Raw genomic sequence first — 21001 nt, forward strand, 5'->3', positions numbered from 1 at the left:
AAAAAAAAAAAAAAAAGAAATCTCACACTCAGAATTGGCTTGTCATAGTAGCTTGCACCTGTAATCCAAGCACTTTGAGAGGCCAAGGCAAGAGGATCACTTGAGGCCAAGAGTTTGAGACCAGCCTGGGCAACACACTGAGACCGTGTCCCTATAAAAAATTAAAAAATAAACAAGCCAAGGGTGGTAGAGTACAAATGTAGTCTCGGCTACTCAGGAGGCTGATGTGGGAGGATCACTTGAACCCCAGGAATTCTAGGCTGCAGGGAGCCATGATCACATTGCTGTACTCCAGCCTTGGTGACAGAGCAAGTCCCTGTCTCTAAAATGAAAAACAAAAACAAACAAAAAACATAATAAAGAAATCTCACAGTAATCTACATTTCTTTCCGTGATGTTACATTTGCTCAAAATTTTTTATATGAACCATTTTCACAGCCAGTTTACAAGTCATATAAGAAAATAAATAGTTTTCATTTTATAAGTTATTCTGAAAAACACCTCTAAAACTGGAAAAGATATTTACTACATTCATTTTTCCATTCACTAGATCTGATTCTACATGACATTTGACTATTGTAAAAAAAAAAAGAAATCAAATTCCCGCTCAAAAGACAGAAACTTGCAGCTTACTGAGTACACACCTAGGCAGAAAGAGCGCCAAAGATGAGTGAACAACACTTTTGGAATATCGAATCTCTTGAAAGGGGGCCACACTTAACCTGAGTAACTCCTGCAGGTACATCTGTTTAAAAAAGCATGTTCATTCAACAAGTGTTTATTGCTGTTAGGGCCAAGGCCCAGAACTGGCTGACCTTTTGGACACGTGGATGAGTAGGGGAAACTCTTTCTCCTATCCTCAACATGTTAGTTCTAGAAGAGACTGAAGACTATAAAGAGCCTGTTACAGAAGTTCTTATTCTTGGAATTAGAGAAAGTAGAAATACTTCCAACCTATGCTGTGGCTCTAACTCATTACTGATAGAATACTTAAATAACTCGTAATTTTTACTCAGCCTGAGAAAGCAGCTTTCAACAGTAGTTCATATATTGTCTTCACGTTTTATGTTCCTCAAATGTATTCCCCCCACTTTTAAAGCTACTGAGTTCTTCAATAGGTATTCTATGTTAAGTAACTCCAGGAGGATTAAATAATGAAGACTAACCAAAGTGCTTACTATGAGTAAATGTATACAATGTATTAAATGCAAACCAATTATAAAATACCCTTTTCGCTACATGAAGCTTCTTTTACATTTCTTAATAAGAGTGCCTCATAAAATTGCTGACTTGGCTAGTAATTCCTTAAATCACAATATGGACTTCTTAGGCATTTTTAATTATGAACAGAAAACTTGTAGTAGATGAGATATAACATTTAACACTGCTAGTTGACTACAAAAATAACACATCTCCGAGAGCAGCATTCTAAATATTCTAAAATTACTACCATCTCAAACCACAATTTATAAAAATAATATAGTACATTTATGTCAATCGTTATTCATGATGTTAACACAGTCATAGCCAAATTTAAATAGTTCTGGCATTTGGCAAACTTTTATGAACTAACCAAGGTCAGAATATAAATATATACTGAAACATGCACCTCTTCAATGTCTTAAAAAGCATGACTAAAAACACTTGATTTAAAAGAGTTAACCAAAAAAGGCCCAAATTTCACAGAAATTTTTTTCTTTTGTTTAAGAATAAAAGACCTTAGACAAAACGCATTCCTATCCTATTTGAAACACTAAAGGCTTCTACAATACAAAAGTTCAGTTTACTCCTTCAAACATAAGGATGCAGATTTCTTTGAAACCTTATGAATGATATCCCTTTGGTTAATTTTCTGCTTAAGAATTCAGTTTTGAAGGACTTGACATTTTCTGGTATCATTAAAATCACTTCTGAAATTCTATTTCTTCCAGTTTAGATCTTCAACTATTAGAAAACTATCTTGATGAATTCTAAAAGGAGAAAAATCCTTCCCCAGATCTCCAAAAAGGCCAAGACCTTCCTCAAATATCTGATACAAAATCCTAACTTAAACATGAAAATAGCTGGGTCTGGACGAGGTGGCTCACACCTGTATCCTGGCACTCTTGGAGGCCAAGGTAGGTGAGCTCATGAGTAGAGACCAGCCTGAACTAGAGTGAGACCCCATATTTACTAAACAAAAAACACTTAACCAGGTGTGGTGGCTAGATAGTAGTGGCTAGTCCTAGCTCTGCCTTCTTCTGAGTCCTGTTCCTTAAAAAACTTTCTTGCTGTATACAACTCACAATAAGGAAATGCATATAGTCAACCAACATAGGTGAAAATGTGGATCAAACAAAGGCAAATTAAAAATACGAGATACTGTCTCATCACCTGTGAAATTCATAAAGATTTGACAGACTACATTTATTATATTATAGTAATAAAGATGGTTTTAGGAATGTTATCCCTCAAAATATACTACTATCTTTTGGCCCATTCATTTACTCTTCTAGGAATGTAAGAAGAACTCCTATGATGTGTGGACATAAAAAATGAGATGGAAATCTACTGCACCAGGGTGTTTATCTCAGCATTTTTTTTGAGACAGAGTCTCAAGCTGTTGTCCTGGGTAGAGTGCCAGGGTGTCACGGCTGACAGCAACCTCAAACTCTTAGGCTTAAGCGATTCTCTTGTCTCAGCCTCCCAAGCAGCTGGGACTACAGGTGCCTGCCACAATGCCTGGCTATTTTTGTTGTTGCAGTTGACGTTGTTTTTAGCTAGCCTGGGCTGGATTTGAATCCGCCAGCCTTAGTGTATATGGCCGGTGCCCTACCCACTGAGCTACAGGTGCCACCCTATCTCAGCATTTTTAATAAAAATGAAAACCTGAAAAAAATCTAAATGTTTAGGTCCAAGGCTAAATGGCTAAATAAAGTATGATGCTTCTATTTGATTATGCTAACATAAGATGACATTTCAAAAGAAAATGAAAAAAAAAACACATATGATATATAATTATAAAAGGAAACTTCCATGTTGGGGCAGGAGAGAGGTAGGGTTGATTCTACTTATCATCAAGTACGTAGCTATGAAGGATTTTTTTTCTCTCCAATGTGCTTTCAAATTTCTCTTTCCCAAGAAGGCATTAGTTTATAATGAAATAACACAATGAAAGATACTTGCTTCTTCCACAAATCCATTCTATCCCTTGCTAAGACAAATCTCAAAGTATAATAATTCCTACTAAGCAACTTTACTGATACAGCTTTAACAGCAGCCTTTAAGAAGCAATGTATCAATGAAAGGCAGACATTGGCGGTGAATTTTCAGGCAGCTGGGAATAAGGTTGTGAGACTGGGTACACACCCTTGTGACTTCCCTAATCATTCCATGGATCTGTCCTTTTGCCTTATGCCTTGACAGATATACAGTGAGGAAATACACCCTTTCAGTACTGTGGCTCCAGCACACATTCCTGTGAAAGAGGAAGCAGGGTTAGGCAATCGTGTCCCAAATACCAGCTCAGGGAACCTGGACATGCCACTGGTAGCATGGACCTGGATCCTTGACCTCTTCTCTCTGCGATCTGCTGATTCCTCAGAAGAATCAAGGGTTTCTTGAGAAGACTATTCAATGGGAAAGGATGGATTTGGCAGAAACGAGACGTCAGCAATGGCTCATGGTCTTTGGATGTCTTGAGCTCATGCCTCAGCCAGTCATTCCCAGACCTGTATACACCAATTACTGCCACACCCTTTCTCATAAACTCCTACCACAGGCAACCAGTTTTGCAACAAAGGTTGTGTTAGAGTGCAGTGCATTGTGTTATTAAACCACCCTTTCAGAACTTAGCATCCTTCTCCATCCCATTTTCATCCTCTCATTCCCAAGCCTTCTCTCCTATTAAGTCTCTGATACTCAATACTACCCCAAGAGCACCTGGGGACAGGACAATGTAATTACTGACACATAAGATGCTTAGAGAATGGGGACCAAAGACCCTATCATTGGCAAGAGAAAGCACCCCCAGAAAAAGAGGAAAATCAAAAAGCAAACTGAGTCAGAACAAAGAAAAGCAGCTAGTTTACATTTAAGCTAGCCATTGCTAGCAAGCTTCCTGCCTTTCCTGAAATTCTAGCCTGTTGGAAAATACAGCTTACAAACACCCTGCTGGGTCTGTGAGCACTCTAAGAACAATAATGGCCACAGAAGAGACCATGGGCAAGTCCTAGGAAAAGATACATCTTCTAGAGCATTTCCTTCCCATTAAATAGGCAAAGCAAATACCCATTGTGGAGATTTGTATTTGCCTGGGGAAGAGATCAAGGGAGTAGCTTAAGCTCTAACATATGGGCAGAAGAGCTTATATCCCTTATCACAGAGGACGATCCTTTGTGGTGATGGAAAATACCTTCCTCCCACTGATTCCTCAAGAAATTAAAGCTGGTGGCATTTTACTCCACAGAGAACACCTCCCTAAAAATCTGTGTGTGTGATCTCAAGCAAGAGGCTCTCCCAATACAAGGCTCAGATTTCTGAAGGCTAACCTTAAGGTTAATAATAACAATAGGAGCTGTATACTCAACCAGAGAAACTGCTGGTGTCTTTGTTCCCTCCCTCATCTTACCCTCGGGGAAAATAGACTTCAAAAAAAAAAAATCAGAGTGGCTCGGCGCCTATAGTTCAACCGGCTAAGGCGCCAGCCACGTACACCTAAGGTGGCGGGTTCGAATCCCCAGCCTGGACCCGCCAAACAACAATGATGGCTGCAACCAAAAAATAGCCGGGCGTTGTGGTGGGCACCTGTGGTCCCAGCTACTTGGGAGGCGGAGGCAGGAGACTCGCTTGAGCCCAGGAGTTGGAGGTTACTGTGAGCTGTAATGCCATGGCACTCTACCTAGGGGGACAGCTTGAGGCTCTGTCTCAAAAAAAAAAAAAAAAAAAAAAAAGCAGAGTGGAGCAAACACTCTGGGCCATTGCCAGAAGCCCACAAATGGGCAATGGACCCGAGCTCCCACTTTTAATTCTACTCTATGTCTCATGTCTCTTTCTTTACCGTCGTTTCTGACTACATTTCTTCAATCGCTGCCAGTTTCCACAGGTCTTAGCAGACCCTGCTCCCAGGGCAGGACTCCAACATAAAATATAAGCAAAATGCAAATGAAAGTTAATTTAATATGGTGTAAGTGTAAGGAGGATGCAGAGAACAAGTGATCAGAAAGTAGCAAAGCAGGGCAGTGCCTGTGGCTCAAAGGAATAAGGTGCTGGACCCATGTCAGAGGTGGCGAGTTCAAACCCAGCCCAGCCGAAAACTGCAAAAAAAAAAAAGTAGCAAAGCAAATTCAGGGCTGGACTTTTTGATAAATTTAAGAGCCAGGGAGATGAAGGGACTAAGAAAAAAGCAAGAATGAAGAAGCCATTGTAGTTACAAAAGTCAAATAAATACAAATGGTATCTATGATTTTTAATTGTATTATCTCTGTCCTGGATTATTTGCTGGGCTGTTCTCTGGTGTACCTAAAGCAGCTGGTCGAATATTCATGGCAGAACAGAGGGCATGTGACTTTTAAATGCTCTTCAACCTTAATCTCATTTGGTTTTCTTTCAAGTCCCTAATGAACACAGAAGTCTGTATCAGGACTCAGTGGGAGTAGGGGGCAGCTGCCACATTCTCCATAGCAAAGGGATTAGCCAGAATTGCTTCCTCAGGCAATCCCTTACCAAGCAAAGATGTTCCACCATCCCCCATGATGGTCTCAGCAGGGATTCCAGCAGTTGGCCTGCCCTTTTGGGCTGAGGAGGGAGGGCCTGGCCATCCAGTCTCCAAAGCATATGTTTTCATTAGAGTCAAGATTATCCCAGGCTGAGTGAGGCCTGGGTGCTTAGAAGGAGCTCTGTGGTTTACACACTGGGGGAATCTCAGAAAGTCACAGTTTACAGACCCTATTTCTCATATGTAAAATGGAGTACTGAGCCAGGAATCCTAATAAATCTAAATTCAATGTGCAGCTCTTGAAAAGGCCAAACTCTAAGCTACAAAATACAACTGATTTATGAGAGCTTTGACTATGAGGGGATAGACTGAGCTCTGATGATTGAATTTATCACAGTTATATAATTTTTGCCAAGCCTAAAATAATTTTCTTCTCATTTCTTAAAAACATTTCTCCAAAGAAATAACAAATTAAAATGCACTTTACACAGAATCTCTATTTTGGGGAACAATTGCAACACTAAAGGAGGTGACTCGACTATGACTTCTCTGAGAAGATACACCTTCAGGAACAAGCACATTGACTGTGAGAGAGAGACTTATTACTTCTTTGAAACAATAATATATATATATAATTACTGTATATACACTGTATATTATACAGTATACAGTAAATGTATAATTTTAAAGATCCCTAAGTTTTCTTGAAATCTGGCAGGAAGCTGAGAGTTGACCACAACACAATAAAATCATAGCTACCTGGAAAGAATCTTTTTAATGAAACGGAAAAGTAAATCTATAAACACTAAAATTTTTTAATTGTAACTTTAGTTTTTTGTAGAGGCAGGGTTTCACTCTGTAGTCCAGGCTGCAGTGCACATAGCTCACTGCAGCCTCCACCTCCTGGGCTCAGCAATCCTCCCACTTCAGCCTTTTGAGCAGTGATTGTCAACTGGTGTGCCATGAGAGGATCTTAGGTATGCCAGGAACATTTTTAGACAGCATTCATTATTTTTGAAATAAGTTCAAAACACAGTATGTATGTTCTTTTTTTAACTTTTTTTTTTTTTGATCAACATAATCTAAATGTGCCATGGAAGTTTAATTATAGGTTTAAGTGTGCCCTTAGATTTAAAAAAAGGTTGAAAAACACTGCTCTAGAGGTAGCTGACACTACTGATACCTGCCACCCAGAACTAGTTAATTTTTGCTAATTTTTTTTTTTTTTAAGAGATGGAATCTTGCTATGTTGCCCAGGCTGGTCTTGAACTCCTGCATTCAAGTGATCCTCCTGCCCTTGACCTCCCAAAGTACTGGGATTATAGGTGTGAACTGCCATGTCCACCCTAATTTTAACTATTTTTGACAACCTTTTGAAACGTCATTACTTCTTAAATTATGAAATAGTGTATATCAGTGTAATCGTGGCTTGATGGCTTTAGGTAGTGATCAGTAATATTAATAACTGCAAATAGCATTTATTATACACCCACTGCATACCTGATAATATTCTAAGGACTCTGTGTGGATGAACACATTTAAACCTAAGGATCTGAAAAAGTGGGTACTATTATAATCCCCTTTCACAAATAAAGAAACTGAAGTATTAAGAGAGTTAAGTAATTTGCAGAAAATTATGAAGTTAGTGAATGGTAGAGGTCAGATTCAGACCCAGGTAATCTAAGTCCAGAATTCATACTTTCACCACCACATTGTTCCAAATGAATGGAACAGAGACAGGTAAGGGGAGCCAAACAGAGAATCTCTAGAACAGTGGTTCTCAACCTTCCTAATGCCCTTTAATACAGTTCCTGTGGGTCGCGACCCACAGGTTGAGAACTGCTACTCTAGAACCTTCCTAGATGGAGAAAGTGGTTCATAGATTAGTGTCATTTTTAAATATATGTCTACTTAAAAAAAAAAAGTCCTTTAGGTGAGCTGTCAATTCGTCTGTTATCCCCAGTGCAATGTCAGAAAAGTACATACATTCCTAGGTTAAAGAGGCCCCCCCAAATCTTACCTCTTTTTTTGGGTACCCTCTTCACCCTTTGTACATAAAAAATCCCTGCCCCTTTCTCCTTTCCTCCCCTTCCCCACTTTTCTTTAAAAAGAATATTCAACTGAACAATTACAAATGCCTCTGCTTCCTGTAGAGATCCTTACAAAGAGAAAAAGATATATCAAACATTCCCTGGGTGGCTTTACAAAGAAGTTTTCTAAACCATGCCACTAGTAAGAGTTTTTAAAATTACTATAGTGAACTTAAAAACTATTTTGATTCATGGTTCGTTGGGGAAAAAAAAAAAAAACCAGTAAGCGGTCAAATTTATAATACTGCAGAATTGTATTTTGTACTCACTTGACATTGGTGTCTGCAAATAATGAATATCACAGTCAATTTATACACTTATTTGGACTTTTTTTTAGGCCTCAAGCCCTGTGGAAGATAGGTAGCAACACTCACTAAGGACTGGGACTTTGGTTCTCAACTCTGCCACTAAATAGTGATGTGATTTACAGAACAATCTTTATGTTTTGATTACCTCTACTGCAAAATAAATGAGCCATCTCTACGATCTCATTCAGGTACGATTCTTATGACGTACAGTATATGCTTACTTCTAAAAATCAGAGATTAAATGTTATTTTATGGCATATTGTTGGCAATAGAAAAAAATAATTTGCAATTTATGTAAAGGGGTGGAGGATGGAGCATTAGAGGTAGTTCAATTTCTGAACACCAAGCAAGGCACTCAGCTAAGAATACGGAAGGAAAAGTCAGCTTTACATTGTCCAAAGAAAGAAATCTCTTTCCTAAACTATCAAACATAGTTTCCTCTTTTATTATTTTACCTACTCAGAGGAGAGGCTGTTTTGATAATGATTTCACCGCATCTTTGGAGTTCACAGTAGCTGTTCCTACTTGACCAATCTAAACTCATCTTTGACAAACCATGTTTATTCATTTTTTCTTTTTTTGCAGTTTTTGACCGGGGCTTGGTGTGAACCCACCACCTCCGGTATATGGGGCCGGCGCTCTACTCCTTGAGCCACAGGAGCCACCCGACAAACCATGTTTATGATTTTATAGATTATTACTCTTGTCCCTCACACAGATCACAGGTATTCCTCCCATCTCACTTTGGGACACAGGCTTAAAATTCTCTTTAATAAAGAAAGCTATGATAGCTTTTGAAAGAATTAAAGAATTTGTACCACCATAAGCTTATAAATTATTTAATTCAAGTATGCCAGTTCTCCAATGAATTCCAGCAAATCCAGACCTCATACAAAGGTGCTTTTTACACACATAAAATACAAGGATATGTTTCTCAAGATGGTTTAGTTTATTAGAACACCTAAGAAATACAGACGCATTGATTTGAAAATATACTTTTTAAAAACTTCTTTTCACTGGGTTGCACCTGTGGCTCAGTAAGTAGGGCACTGGCCCCATATACTGAGAGTGGCAGGTTCGAACCCAGCCCTGGCCAAACTGCAACAAAAAAAATAGCCAGGCGTTGTATCGGGCACCTGTAGTTCCAGCTACTGGGGAGGCTGAGGCAAGAGAATCACCTAAGCCCAAAGGCTGGAGGTTGCTGTGAGCTATGAAGCCACAGCACTCTACCAAGGATGACAAAAGTGAAACTCTGTCTTTTAAAAAAAAACAAAAAAACAAACTTCTTTTCACATCTTCAGCTGGGCTCTAAATCCTATGTACAGCTTCTTTATGTGAATCTTAGTTGCCTGATAAGAGGTAGACAGAATACTCCTCTTGGAGAAATTATCAATAGCTTACAGAAAATTAAGCTGAACATAATTAACTCTCCATTAACAATCTTTTCTTGCCTTTGCATATTAATATTCAACAGTCAGCATCTACTCAAGTACTTACACTGTTGATCTTAATTTATTCATCCACTTGTTAAAGACAGAATTCTGTACAAGCCTCTCATGCCCCTCCCTCCTGGGGAAAGGGCCCTGGGTGGGGCCATCGCACACAGGCTGATGTTCAGCAGGCAATATGTCACAGAGCAAGGGGCGAACAGATGAGCAACCCAAAGGTGTGGTGTCAAAGCTCCTTGGGTCTGGCTTTCATTATTTTGTAAATATTATTTTCCACATCAAAATACCCAAACAAATAAACTGCAGAGTCATTTCAAAATAAAAGTGTTTTGTTTCATTTTAATCTGTCAAAGTAGATTATTCCCACATCTGATCTTTACCAAAAGGATCAATAGTTAACATAAACTGTAGGCTGGATGCCTAAGGTGAGTATAAAATATAATAAAAGTATATTTTAATCATGAGCCATTAATAAGAAAATTTTCTTTAAATTTCTAATTATAGAAAAATAGTTCTGTAGTAAAAAAACTAAAGTCTTATTGGAGAAACTGAGAGAAGACAATCATTGGGTCCTAAAGCTTTATGTGGTAGACCTTTAGCTTCCAGCCTGCACACACTTCCAACCCCTACTTAGGTTGGTAAGGAGTTCAGCCTGCAAAGGGAGTTCCTTCTGACAATCTGTCTTCAGCTACTTACTAACCAGGATCCCCATAATTTCAGAAAATGGAAAATAAAATGTTAATCCTTTAAACTGGATTAAGGCCCTGATTCTGAAGGATATAACAAGTTCCTCTTGGATGGGCTCAAAAAAAAAATGCTAAAAAATGTTTCCTGATTTTAAAAAAGGGGTGGGCTAAGAGGATAAATGGGCTATTCTTCTAAATTTCCAAAGTACTTTTTAAATTATGTGCTTCACATTATTCCAACACTATTTTTAAAGCTAAGGACTGGAAGAAGCCCAAGTGCCCATCGACCCATGAATGGATCAATAAATTGTGGTATATGTACACCATGGAATACTATACAGCCACAAAGAAAGATGGAGACCTTGCCTCCTTCATGTTTATATGGATGAAGCTGGAAAATGTCCTCCTTAGCAAAGTGTCTCAAGAATGGAAGAAAAAATATCCAATGTACTCAACACTATTATGAAACTAATAGTTAGCTATCTTAGGAAAGCTACAATCCAAATGGAGCCCTAGACTACGGGGAAAGGGGGGGGAAGGGTGGGTGAAGAGAATGATATTGTGGGAATCACGCCTATAATTTATCCTATTTGGGTACAGGTGAATTTGTCTAAAGGTTGAATATAAATGTCTTAACATAACAATTATGAGAAAGACATGATGGCTATGTAAGCCACTTGGAGAAGAGTTTTCCAAACTGCATATAGAAGTAACACACTGTATCCTATGAGAGAATTAATGTACACAATTATGATCTAATAAAAAACAAATAAAAAAAATAAAGCTAAGGACAATTTTAAGAAGATCAAACTCATTAAAATAAATACATCCTATGTATGCATTGCACATTTCAGGGAAATTTGAATTAACTTATTTACGAAGTTTTCACAGGGGTGGGAAAGAAAAATCTTAACATTCTATTAAGTTAAACCATCAAATCAGTGGTGGAAAAGAAAGCACTTACCACCTCTGTGAAGGACACCAGGGATCTCGTGTTTGAAGTCAACGGATTATCTTCCCCCCAAATACAAATGTGTTAAAAATTTACTGTGTGTGTTGGCAATATAAAAAAATAGCACTAACTGCTTTTGAACCAAATTTACAAAATAAGAGTTTAACTCAAATTACAATCCAAGTTTCCAACACGTTGGATGTACCTATACTTTATAAATTTTAACTATGAAAGAGTGCATTCAGGTGTGATGGAGAACCTAAGCATAAAGAAAGAACAAAACCAAGGCAAAGATCCACTGTTCCATGACAAGAGGTCCACAGTAGTGCCTGAAACTGGATCTAAATATGCAAAGTTCAAGTCCAATGCCCTATTCACAATAGGCAACCAAACGTTTACAGCAGAGTTTTTAGAATAGCATCATGAATTACTTTTTTTTTTGGTTTACAATGAAATACACCTGCCTGAACTAATCTGATGGAAAATCATAATCCACTTCTTCCTGTTAGCCTTTGACTAAACACTGAAGCTAATTATGCTGGCTCTTTTGGGTCCTCACAGCAACATGGAATTCTAAAGAACATATTTAGTTCTACCACTTGATGCAAAACTGAGCAGTTTCAAAACATCCAGGTGTGAAGATAGGAGCGCCACATGTACACAAAGGCTACATAAATTTCCTTTACATGGTTAATTAAGACACTGAGATTTAGAGACACAGATAACATGGATCTAATAGGATGGACACAATTAATATGCTGTCCTGAAGTGACTGCTATGGTCCCACAGCTTCTGCTCTGAACGTACTTTTAATCACTGTTGGGTCAGTACCAACAGCTTTTTAACATCTATAAATCTTCACTATTTAAAATCTTTCCATCAGACAACTGTGATCTGCACTAACTGGGAGCTCAAAGGTCTTTAGAGGTATGAAGTGTGTAAATAACACTCTGCAGATTTAAGGGGAACACCAGCAGATCCAGGAAACCTGGGGTTAATTTCCTACAGTTTGGGTTGGATATTTTTAAGGAGTCTGAGAGGATGCTTAGTAAGAGACAGAGCTTTGTTCCACCTTCCTGGTCTGGCATCACTGGCAGGGTTTCATGAAGAAGGGAACCGCTAGACAGAAGGGGTCTGGAGAGCAGAATCCATTCCCCCATGTGTGGGTGGGATCTACGCCTGAGGAGGGGTCTCAAAAAAGGAGGAAGGCTGATGTACTATGGAAGACACAGGAGGAATGAAGGCATTCTTCCTTGAGTAAACTGAACGGGATCCAAATCCACTTTAACTTGCTCAATTACAGCTTAACCAAATTCATCTGGTATTAACATTATAAAGTCACAAATCCTATGACAATCATGCTGCCTTCATTCTGCAGCCACTTAATCTAAATACCTCTTCGCTATCTCAAAATTCTGTTTGCTCTCTGAAAATGGGATCAGGAAGCTTCCTTTCCTATATACCCAAGATCAAAATACCAAATTTATTTTCACAGAGACTCTGTGTATTATTTTGTAAATGGCAATAATACTACTTTCATTCATAATGTATTTTAGAAAACTGAATAAAGATCTGGAAGCACATACTTTTAATATAGTTCCTACCGTTCTTGACTCTGTAAAAGCCAACCTGGCAGTTTCACCTGGGGCTGGGGGGAGCTGGGAGGTACCTCTGGAAGGAGGCATGTGACAGGAGACTGGGAGAGTGTCTCAGCTTCAGGATTCAAGTCCTGACTCAGGCATTAACTTGTTCTAGAGCTCTGGACTCTTCATCCTTCATGTTTAAAATGACAGCCCAAAATGATTTTAAGTTCCCCTTCGGCTTTAAGCTGGTCAGGTACTAAACGCATGCCACAAGTTCTAACTGAACATTACCAATACTTATCAAAGTCCATGTTTGTCTGAGTTTGTCATCACTGTGTTGCTTGGAGGCAAACTTGTTGCATCATGTGGAATACCCTATTTCTGACTCTGCACTGGAAATTCAGAGGGAGAAGACAAGCTTTTTACATTTCCCTTTTTTAAAAAAGTAAACAATGTATTCCATGCTGGAAAGTTCTCATGTTTCACCTTTACAGTCTGAAAGTACGAACCCAAAGCCACCTGGCAGAATGGGGCCACACGACGGAAGGCGGGGCATGCTGGCCTGCTATTAAAGAACCTTTTCATCAAACGCGTGATTGATGCTTCGCGTTTACATTCAAGCCTCATTTTAAGCCAAAGTCCTACCAGGGAGTTGGTTGATTAGTACCTTCGCTGTTACTATTCTCAGGGACAATTGTATAAATGAGTAGTGGCCAGTGAAAGAGGTTTGCAGATCACCTGCCCATGCATTTATCACCTGCCTCTTACAGCTTGTGCTCACAGAAGAGACCATCTAAGTTAAAAGCAATGAAATTCAACCCCAGATCTTAATTGGTCACATCTACTATAACACTGAAAAAAAGGAAACGAAAGAGCCTTTGACATAGTACCTAGTGCAAGGAAAACCGCCATCTCTCCCTACACAGTAATGTTGCAGGTTTAAGAATTTCAAGGGTATCCCCCTTTTCCCTGAAAACTCGGCCGTCGGGAAGGATTTCTGGCACGGGGCACTCACCTCCTTGATCTTTGCTCTCTTCTCGCGGATGGCGGCATCAGCAGGCTCCGTGCTCTGCACCCCGACCGGGGGCACGAAATCCACGTGGGGCAGCCCCCGTAACAGCGTCTTGTCACGCAGCTGGTCCTGGGCCACCTTCTCCTTCTCCAGCAGGATGTCTCTTTGGATCTCTTCGGGCAGCTTCTGCAGGGTCTCCTTGGCTTCCCTGAGAGCCCGCTCGTGGTTTTCGCGGATCCTGGCCAAGTTGTCCTCCAGGGCAGCTGCCGGGTCCCCGGGCGCGCCCTCCTCGCGGCGCCGGGCTCGCCCCTCGGCCGGGTCCTCGACGCGCGCCCCGGGCCCGGGCTTGTGGTCGGCTGGCGGCTGCAAGGCAGGGCTCGAGTGGAACAGCACCCCGCTGAGCAGCTTGGAGGAGTCCGGCAGGAAGAAGATCGCCCCGAAGCAGAGCGTGATGAAGGCGCTGAACACCAGCAGCAGCACGAACTTCTCCGTCAGGCGGAAGGCGGCGGGGCCCGAACCCTTCCTGCTGCCGCCGCCCCCGAGTCCCCCGCTGAGGCCGCCGCCCAGGCCGCCACCCGCGGGGCTGCCGAAGAGCGGCAACAGGCCCCCCACGGGCATCGCTCCTGCCGCCGCGGCCGCCGGGCCGCCCTCTGTCCAGTGGCCCGGCGCCGCGCCGCTCAGCAGCCAAACTTCGCCGCCGCCGCCGGGCGTCAGCGGCTGCGGGGCTGGGTCCTGCGCATCCAGGCCGCCCAAACCCCTCGGCTGGGCTGCCGGTCTCCCCGGGGGCGAAAACTCCCCTCCGAGTCTTGTCCCCGGAGCGGCTCCTTTCGCAAACAAGCACGCGCGACAGACCGCAGGCTGCAGCCCCTGCGGGAGAGAAAACAGTAAAACGTAGTAATTACGAAGCTGATGATAAAGTTTCCGGCGGGTCTCCGCCCTCCGACGCCTCGCGAGCTGCCAGGACAGCTGCCCCTGCGCGGAGTCCAGAGTCCGGCTCCTGGCACTGCCCCCAGAGACCGCACTTTGGACTTGGGGCGAAGTTTTCGGGAGCCGGGGGGTGTGGGTGACAGGGTGTCCCGCGCGCGGACACCTCCTGGAAGCGGGCAGCGCACCTCCGGGCAGGAGCGGCGCAGCGTGAGTGGGAGACTCGTCAACTTCGCCTGCTCCCCATCTCCGAGCTTGGACTAGCTGCCTTTCCCCCCGCGGCTAAGCACGCTGTCCGGCGACCTCGCCGCCCCGGCGCGGCTCAGGTGCACGAGCGCGCCGACCTGCGGGCGAGCAGCAGAGAGCAGGGCAGCGCGAAGCCCTCCGCCGCGGCCCCGCGAGCACTAGTATCACTGCCGGTCTCCGGGCGGTAGGAAACGAGGGCGGTGACGCGTCCGGAGAGTGACGGCGCGGCCTGGCCAATCACGCGTCTCCCGGGGACCCGCGTGGGTGGGGCCGAAGCGGGGAGGGGGCTGCGCGGGGCGGGGAGTTTACGGGAAGCGCTGCCCGGCAGGGGCCCTCCCGGGGGCGGGGAGGGCTCGGGTCCCGGAGGCGCGAGGAGGGCGGGAGCTGCAGCGGGGAGGGCGCACAGCCCCGTGGCCGAGGCCCAGGCAGAGAGACGGAGTGGGGGACCCGGGGTCGCAGACTTTCTCCCGCGCCAGCCTCGCGCCCGGGTCCCCAGGGTGGCTGATTCTCCAGTGGCCCGGAGCACGCCTGGGCTGACCTGGTCCTCCCGCCTCTCCTCCTCGGACCTGCGCCAGGCGTTCGGGCGCTACCGAGGTGTACCCTGGAAAGTCAGGGTCTCGCTGGGGACCCCCGGGCACCGGGCGGTTCCGAAGCGTGTCTCTCCCCAATTACGCCCTTCTTACCCAAGGCCAGGATTCCCCCGAAGTCCTGTGGCAGTTAACCTCAAAGTCCCTCAGTTCCAGGAGCCGTGATCCTGAGAGCTTTTGAGCCCTCTGGTTTAACATCCTTTTATGTCCCTAGAGACTTCAGTTTGTGGTTGCTTAGGACTCTTCATATGCCTCCTCTCCCCCTTCCAAAAAAAAAAAAAAAAAATGCCTCCCCCGCCCACTCCCACTTTCAAAATTCATTTACCTCATAGAAGTTGTTCAAATTTTCCATTCAAGGAAGAGTTCTATGCTGCCATGGCTTCAAGCGATAAATTGAACACGGTGTTGAAATTAAGTCTTGGACCCGACTACTTGCAGCGAAGTGAGGACTTGGTCCAATAGCAATTGTTTTCAAGACTGCATTATTTTCCAAAATGTGTTCATAATTCCCCTGTTGCTCCACAAATAAAGGGTTATCGGAGAGAAAAAAGTAGACTGACTTCCCATTTCTAAAAGCTGGTACGCAGCAACCTTATTTTACCCTCACCCAGTTCTCTGAAAACACGATTTCAGTTCTCTTTCTAACTTGTTTCTTAAAGGAAACAGCTGGCACCTTTCAGGAAGATCCCACAATACAGTTGTTTTGAGCGGTTAAACGGTATGAGAAAATAGAAAACTACATCAGAAATCTTTATTACAGTCTCCATTTCATTATTAATTTCAACCCTTATTATCTGTTGTGTATTGGTTTTGTTTAAAATGAGTCTGTCGTGCACTCAGTTCTTGTTAATAATCCGACATCACTGTTTGATAAAGTAGACTTCATGGCTTGGTTATTTTGATACCTGCTATGAAATTCTATGCCCAGAAGAGTGCAGCATATCCAAGCAGGGTAATAAAGTTTAGAAGGGCGGAAAAAGAAAAAAAAAAAAAAAGGTGAGAAGGTAATTTTTGTTTCAGACCACATTTGGAGGTTGTGGATGGGGAAAGTTGGCATCACTGTGAAATAATATTTGTTTTTAACAATCCTTAAAACTGAGTTATCTCGTGAGTAGATAATAGATGGTGGATAGCAATTGGGGTTAATTACTTGAATGTCAGTCCCTTTATCATCTTTCTTTTGAGGAGGGGTAGTAGCATAATGTATGATTTAAAAAATTATACTTTGAGAAGGGAATTATTTTTATAGCCACAGAAATATTTAGAAACTTTAGTTTTAAATATATATTAGTAAGTATTCCAAAAAAGTAATAAAATCTACTTTTTTCAGTGCACGTTCAAATGGTGAGAAAGAGCAGTTATAACAATTCTATTTCTGACCCTCTTTAATTTCAAAGCCAAACGAGTTTGGGTATTTAACCTCTGTAGTGGAAACATTTAAAATTAAGTTTATCATGTAAGGATGATTTTTTTCTCCCCTAAGAAATTTAAACTTGATTTATCTATATTGTTTCTGTATCTTTTAAAGTAACTGCTTTTTAAAAAAAATTTCTGTTTACCTTTATGAAGCTTGTTTTGAGATTTTTTTTCTTACCTGTATTTCTTATAAAGGAGGTTTATTGTGATTGAGGGCTGGCTTTAATAATTTGTTAAACAAGCAATTAGCATGGGTGGTTGATTATAGATACATATAAAAGGATGCCCAGTCTATATTAGGTGGGATGATAAATGTATGGGAACGCCCATATTTGGCCTAGAGCTAGGTAAAAAAAAGTCAGAGGAGACATAGCAATCAAATTAACTATGCAAATTCCTTTAAAATAACCACACGAAGCCCTGTGCTTCTCCTGTCTCAGGGGGAGTAGAGAATAGTCAACAAATAAAACTGCCTATTGTAGAAAATCTGGTACTTTGCTCTGAATACCACAAAGGACTTCACATTCTACCATTGAGAAAAATGCTTTGGCATGTTATTTTGTGTGCTATCAAATGAATTAAAATATAAATCTTAGCTAAAAAAAAAAAAAGAAAGAAAGAGAGAAAGAAAAAAGTACTTTGTACCCTGACATAAACAAAATGTAAAGGACAGGTTCTAGCCTTTCAAGAAATAAAAACCTTTACTCTGTCCCCTAAGTGCAGACTTCCCCACCATACATGCATCTACCTAAAGATATATCATGATTTTTGTGAAATGTAATTGCTACTTTGTCACTATTGATGGTCTAATGTAACTTAGTAATTTTGTGAGGTTTTTTTTTTTTTTCTTTAAATACTTGCTGTGTTTCTTATTTGGACAGCCAACTTTTCTTATCAAGTATGGCTTCCTTGTATTTTTTACAAGTTTGCTTACAAGATTGATTCTTCCATTTTCAGTTTTCAATGCTTCTGGTCTCTGTGTGTTTCTTTGACAATTTGTAAATTTTCGGGTTTCAAGATATAATCTTTAGAACCAAATAATTTTTTTAAAACCTGGTAATTTTTTAAAACCAAGTAATTTTTTAAAACCTGGTAAAAAACCTTTAGAACCAAGTAATTTTTTTAACCTATAGTTAGAGATACCCCAAAATTCTACAAAGAAATCCCTACTTTATTTGGCTATTCAGTTTTCTCTGTTTCAAAAATGACATTTAACAAATGGTGGATACAGCTTTAACATCAGCATGCTTAAAATCAAAGGTGACAGTTGTAAGCAAAATTGTAGAGGAAAAATTGGCAATATTTTTATGAAAACTGAAGAGAATTGATGTTTTTATAAAATTACAGGTTCTCAAAAATTAAAGTACAAAAATGCTTCTTAGCAGGAAGTTTCTAGAAGGCATTAGTTAGAAGTTTATGGAAGAATTCTTTTGAGAGTCATTGTGCTAGGATTTAAAAATAGAAAGTAATTAATAAAACAAATTTATATGAAGGTATATGTATAATTACTGAAATTCTCCAAGAAGTTAGATTTCTGACAAAATCTTCCAATAGGAGATTTTTCTAATTGTCTTCAAATTCCAAGTCAGAATAGGGTTTTGCTTTTATTTTTAAAGAAACCCAAATGTAATATTAAAAAAATAAAACAAGTCATTGTGAACATTAATCTTGAAATTTCACTACTTCAATGGGCAACTCATAATTTTACACGAAGTTTATTAAGGAGCAAATTAAAGTTTGAAAAGAAACTGTCAGTGACATTTGTCCTCAGATTAGAGTCTACTTGTGTATCTCTGTTTCCTTGTTTTTACTCCTCAGCTTACTTTAGAGTTGCCAGAGTAGCACATTACTTTTATAGAACACCAGTCACCTTTATTGGGGGACAAGGAATGGCAGGGGTTGAATCTCCAGGCCCCCTCCGTTCTTGCAGGTTCCAGTTTCACGATCTGTTTTTGTTTTGAACAGTCATTTTATAAATATTAGCTATCCCCAACTTGAGACCATTGTGTTCCAAAAGTATTTATGAATTGTCTCTTTGGAACTTTCAGAGCATTTTTCTCTGTAGAAACAAAGTTGTCCTTGGTGCTTTGGGTTGCTAGCTGGCTCTACAAAGACCTAAGACCCTAGGGAGGAATAAAATGTTGGGAAAAACACTGTTGCAATGCCAGTAATCATGGTCGCATTAAATTAGCAAGTGTTTTACTTACCATAAATGTTGGAACCTGAGGACAAACAGATTTACTTGAAAGCAGCGATGTAATGGTAGTTTTACACATATTCTAAGCCAGTTTCCAAGGTCAGAAAGTTGTTTGAAAGTTCCTGGGCATAGTTTCCCTTCACTATACGCAGCTTTCTTTTGGTTTGAAGAATAGCAGTAGTACCAGAACAAAAATAGGTATTTTTGTTTTGGCTTTTGTTTTGATTTGATTAACAAAAGGACTGAAAGAAATAGACATAGGGAAAGGTTTTCCTGAAGCAACAAGGAGAAGGTTTGGGTAAGAGAGGAATTTACTATGTAAGACAGGGTGTGCTTGGCTGTGTGGCCATGGATGACGTCTTGTGTGTCTCATTCTTCAACTGCAGCATTGCTTTGGCTCTTAGGGTAAATGATATAACTAATGTGTCTAGTGCAGTTGACATTCAAGACATTTAATTCAGTTTCTCCCCTTGCCTAAAAGAAAGAAATTGTTGGACGTGATGACAAAACAGTATCTATAGGATTCTTAGAAGAAAAGCCTAAAAAAAAAGGATGGCAGGGAAGGAATTTTGGATTATGTGCTTCTTCCTGTGGTTGTCACTTCGTAACTTCCGTCCTCTGAATAATACCCACGGGAGAAGAAAGGGTGATTGGGAGGAACAGCCTCAGGTTTGGTGCCTGGAGGACCTCAAAATGATCCCCCATCCTTTATATAAATAGTATTAAAGATTTACAAGCTAACCATTTTTTTTTAACAAATTGAGATTTTTTAAGTGTATAAATGGATGGAGTTCAAAGTGATGTTATAATTTATGAATACAATGTGGAATAATTAAATCAATCTAGTTAACATATCCATCACCTCATTTTTTTTTTATGGTGAAAACGTTTAAAATGTACTTGGTTAGAAATTTTTAACTATTCACCAAGCTGTGCAATAGAACTAAAAAAAAAAAAATTCCTCCTGTCTGAGGTTGGGTACCCTCTGCCCATCATCTCCCCATTCCCTCCACCTCTAGCTTTCGTAAGATAGAATGGTGGTTACACTTGCTGCCGGAACATGTGGTATTTTGTCTTTCTGTGCCTGACTTATTTCACATAGCGGAAGGTTCTCCAATTCCATTCACGTTGTCACAAATGACAGAAATTCCTTCTTTTTTAAGGCCGAATAGTATTTTTTATAGTTCCTAAAGCCTAGACAAAATGCAAATGATGGCAAAGTCTCAAAGGGAAGAGAAGAATGGCATCCTGGTTCAGTGCTTGAAGAATCAGGAAACCAAGGGCTTAGGGTAGAAAGGCTGGACCAAGAATGCTAACAATGACCAGTAGGGGTTCTTGTCTATAAAATATTTTACACCTTGATGAAAATATACTGTTTCAGCTGGAATGAAACAAAGAATAAGTTTCTTTCCATAGCCAGAGAAAGGTACGAAATTTTTTCTTTCTTAGTTTTTCATACATTTAAAAAAAAAAAAAAGAAATGGCTTTTTCTTCTAAAAAATCTTATTTTGCTTTTCATTTTCTGTCTCATAAAAAAATCATATGCTTTTCTAGAAAAACAAAAGAAACTCAAAAGAGAAGATTCTGATACATTATTCTGCCCAATTGAACTTTTTTTTCATGAAATAAAGTGAAATGAAACCACATGTGCTTGTTCCTATTTTGGAGAAACTATCAACAACTATGACATGACAGCACTTGGCTTCCTAACTTAATTGCAAAATAAATGTACTGTTTGCACCACATGTTCTGTCTTTCATATGGTCCTGGAGGGCAGAACTTTGTCTTAGCTCTGGGTTCTATAAATGGATAGGAACTCACTTGTGGTTCTGTGTCCACTGAATTTATTATTATTAT

At 40.6% G+C, this 21001-nt stretch overlaps 1 protein-coding gene across 3 annotated transcripts in view; it reads right to left on the minus strand.

Annotated features, from left to right (window-relative positions):
- The window catches only part of MAN1A1 (mannosidase alpha class 1A member 1), a 186117-nt gene extending 170244 nt beyond the window's left edge, over window positions 1-15873 (minus strand). The window contains exons 1-2 of one of the 3 annotated variants that reach the window (XM_023513364.1): window positions 15857-15873; window positions 13778-14641 (exon numbers count right to left, since the gene is read on the minus strand). In XM_023513364.1, the coding sequence (XP_023369132.1) occupies window positions 13778-14392 (615 nt within the window). In that variant the 5' untranslated portion in view covers window positions 14393-14641; window positions 15857-15873. Of the gene's footprint in view, window positions 1-13777; window positions 14642-14886; window positions 15119-15627; window positions 15703-15856 lie in introns of those variants that run through there. The other 2 variants (XM_023513368.1, XM_003781632.3) reach the window with 2 other exon arrangements.
- Window positions 15874-21001: the final 5128 nt, after the last annotated feature.

Source organism: Otolemur garnettii, unplaced genomic scaffold, assembly GCF_000181295.1.
Source record: "Otolemur garnettii isolate 467f Iridium unplaced genomic scaffold, OtoGar3 scaffold00002, whole genome shotgun sequence".
In the NCBI taxonomy this organism is placed as follows: Eukaryota; Metazoa; Chordata; class Mammalia; order Primates; family Galagidae; genus Otolemur; species Otolemur garnettii.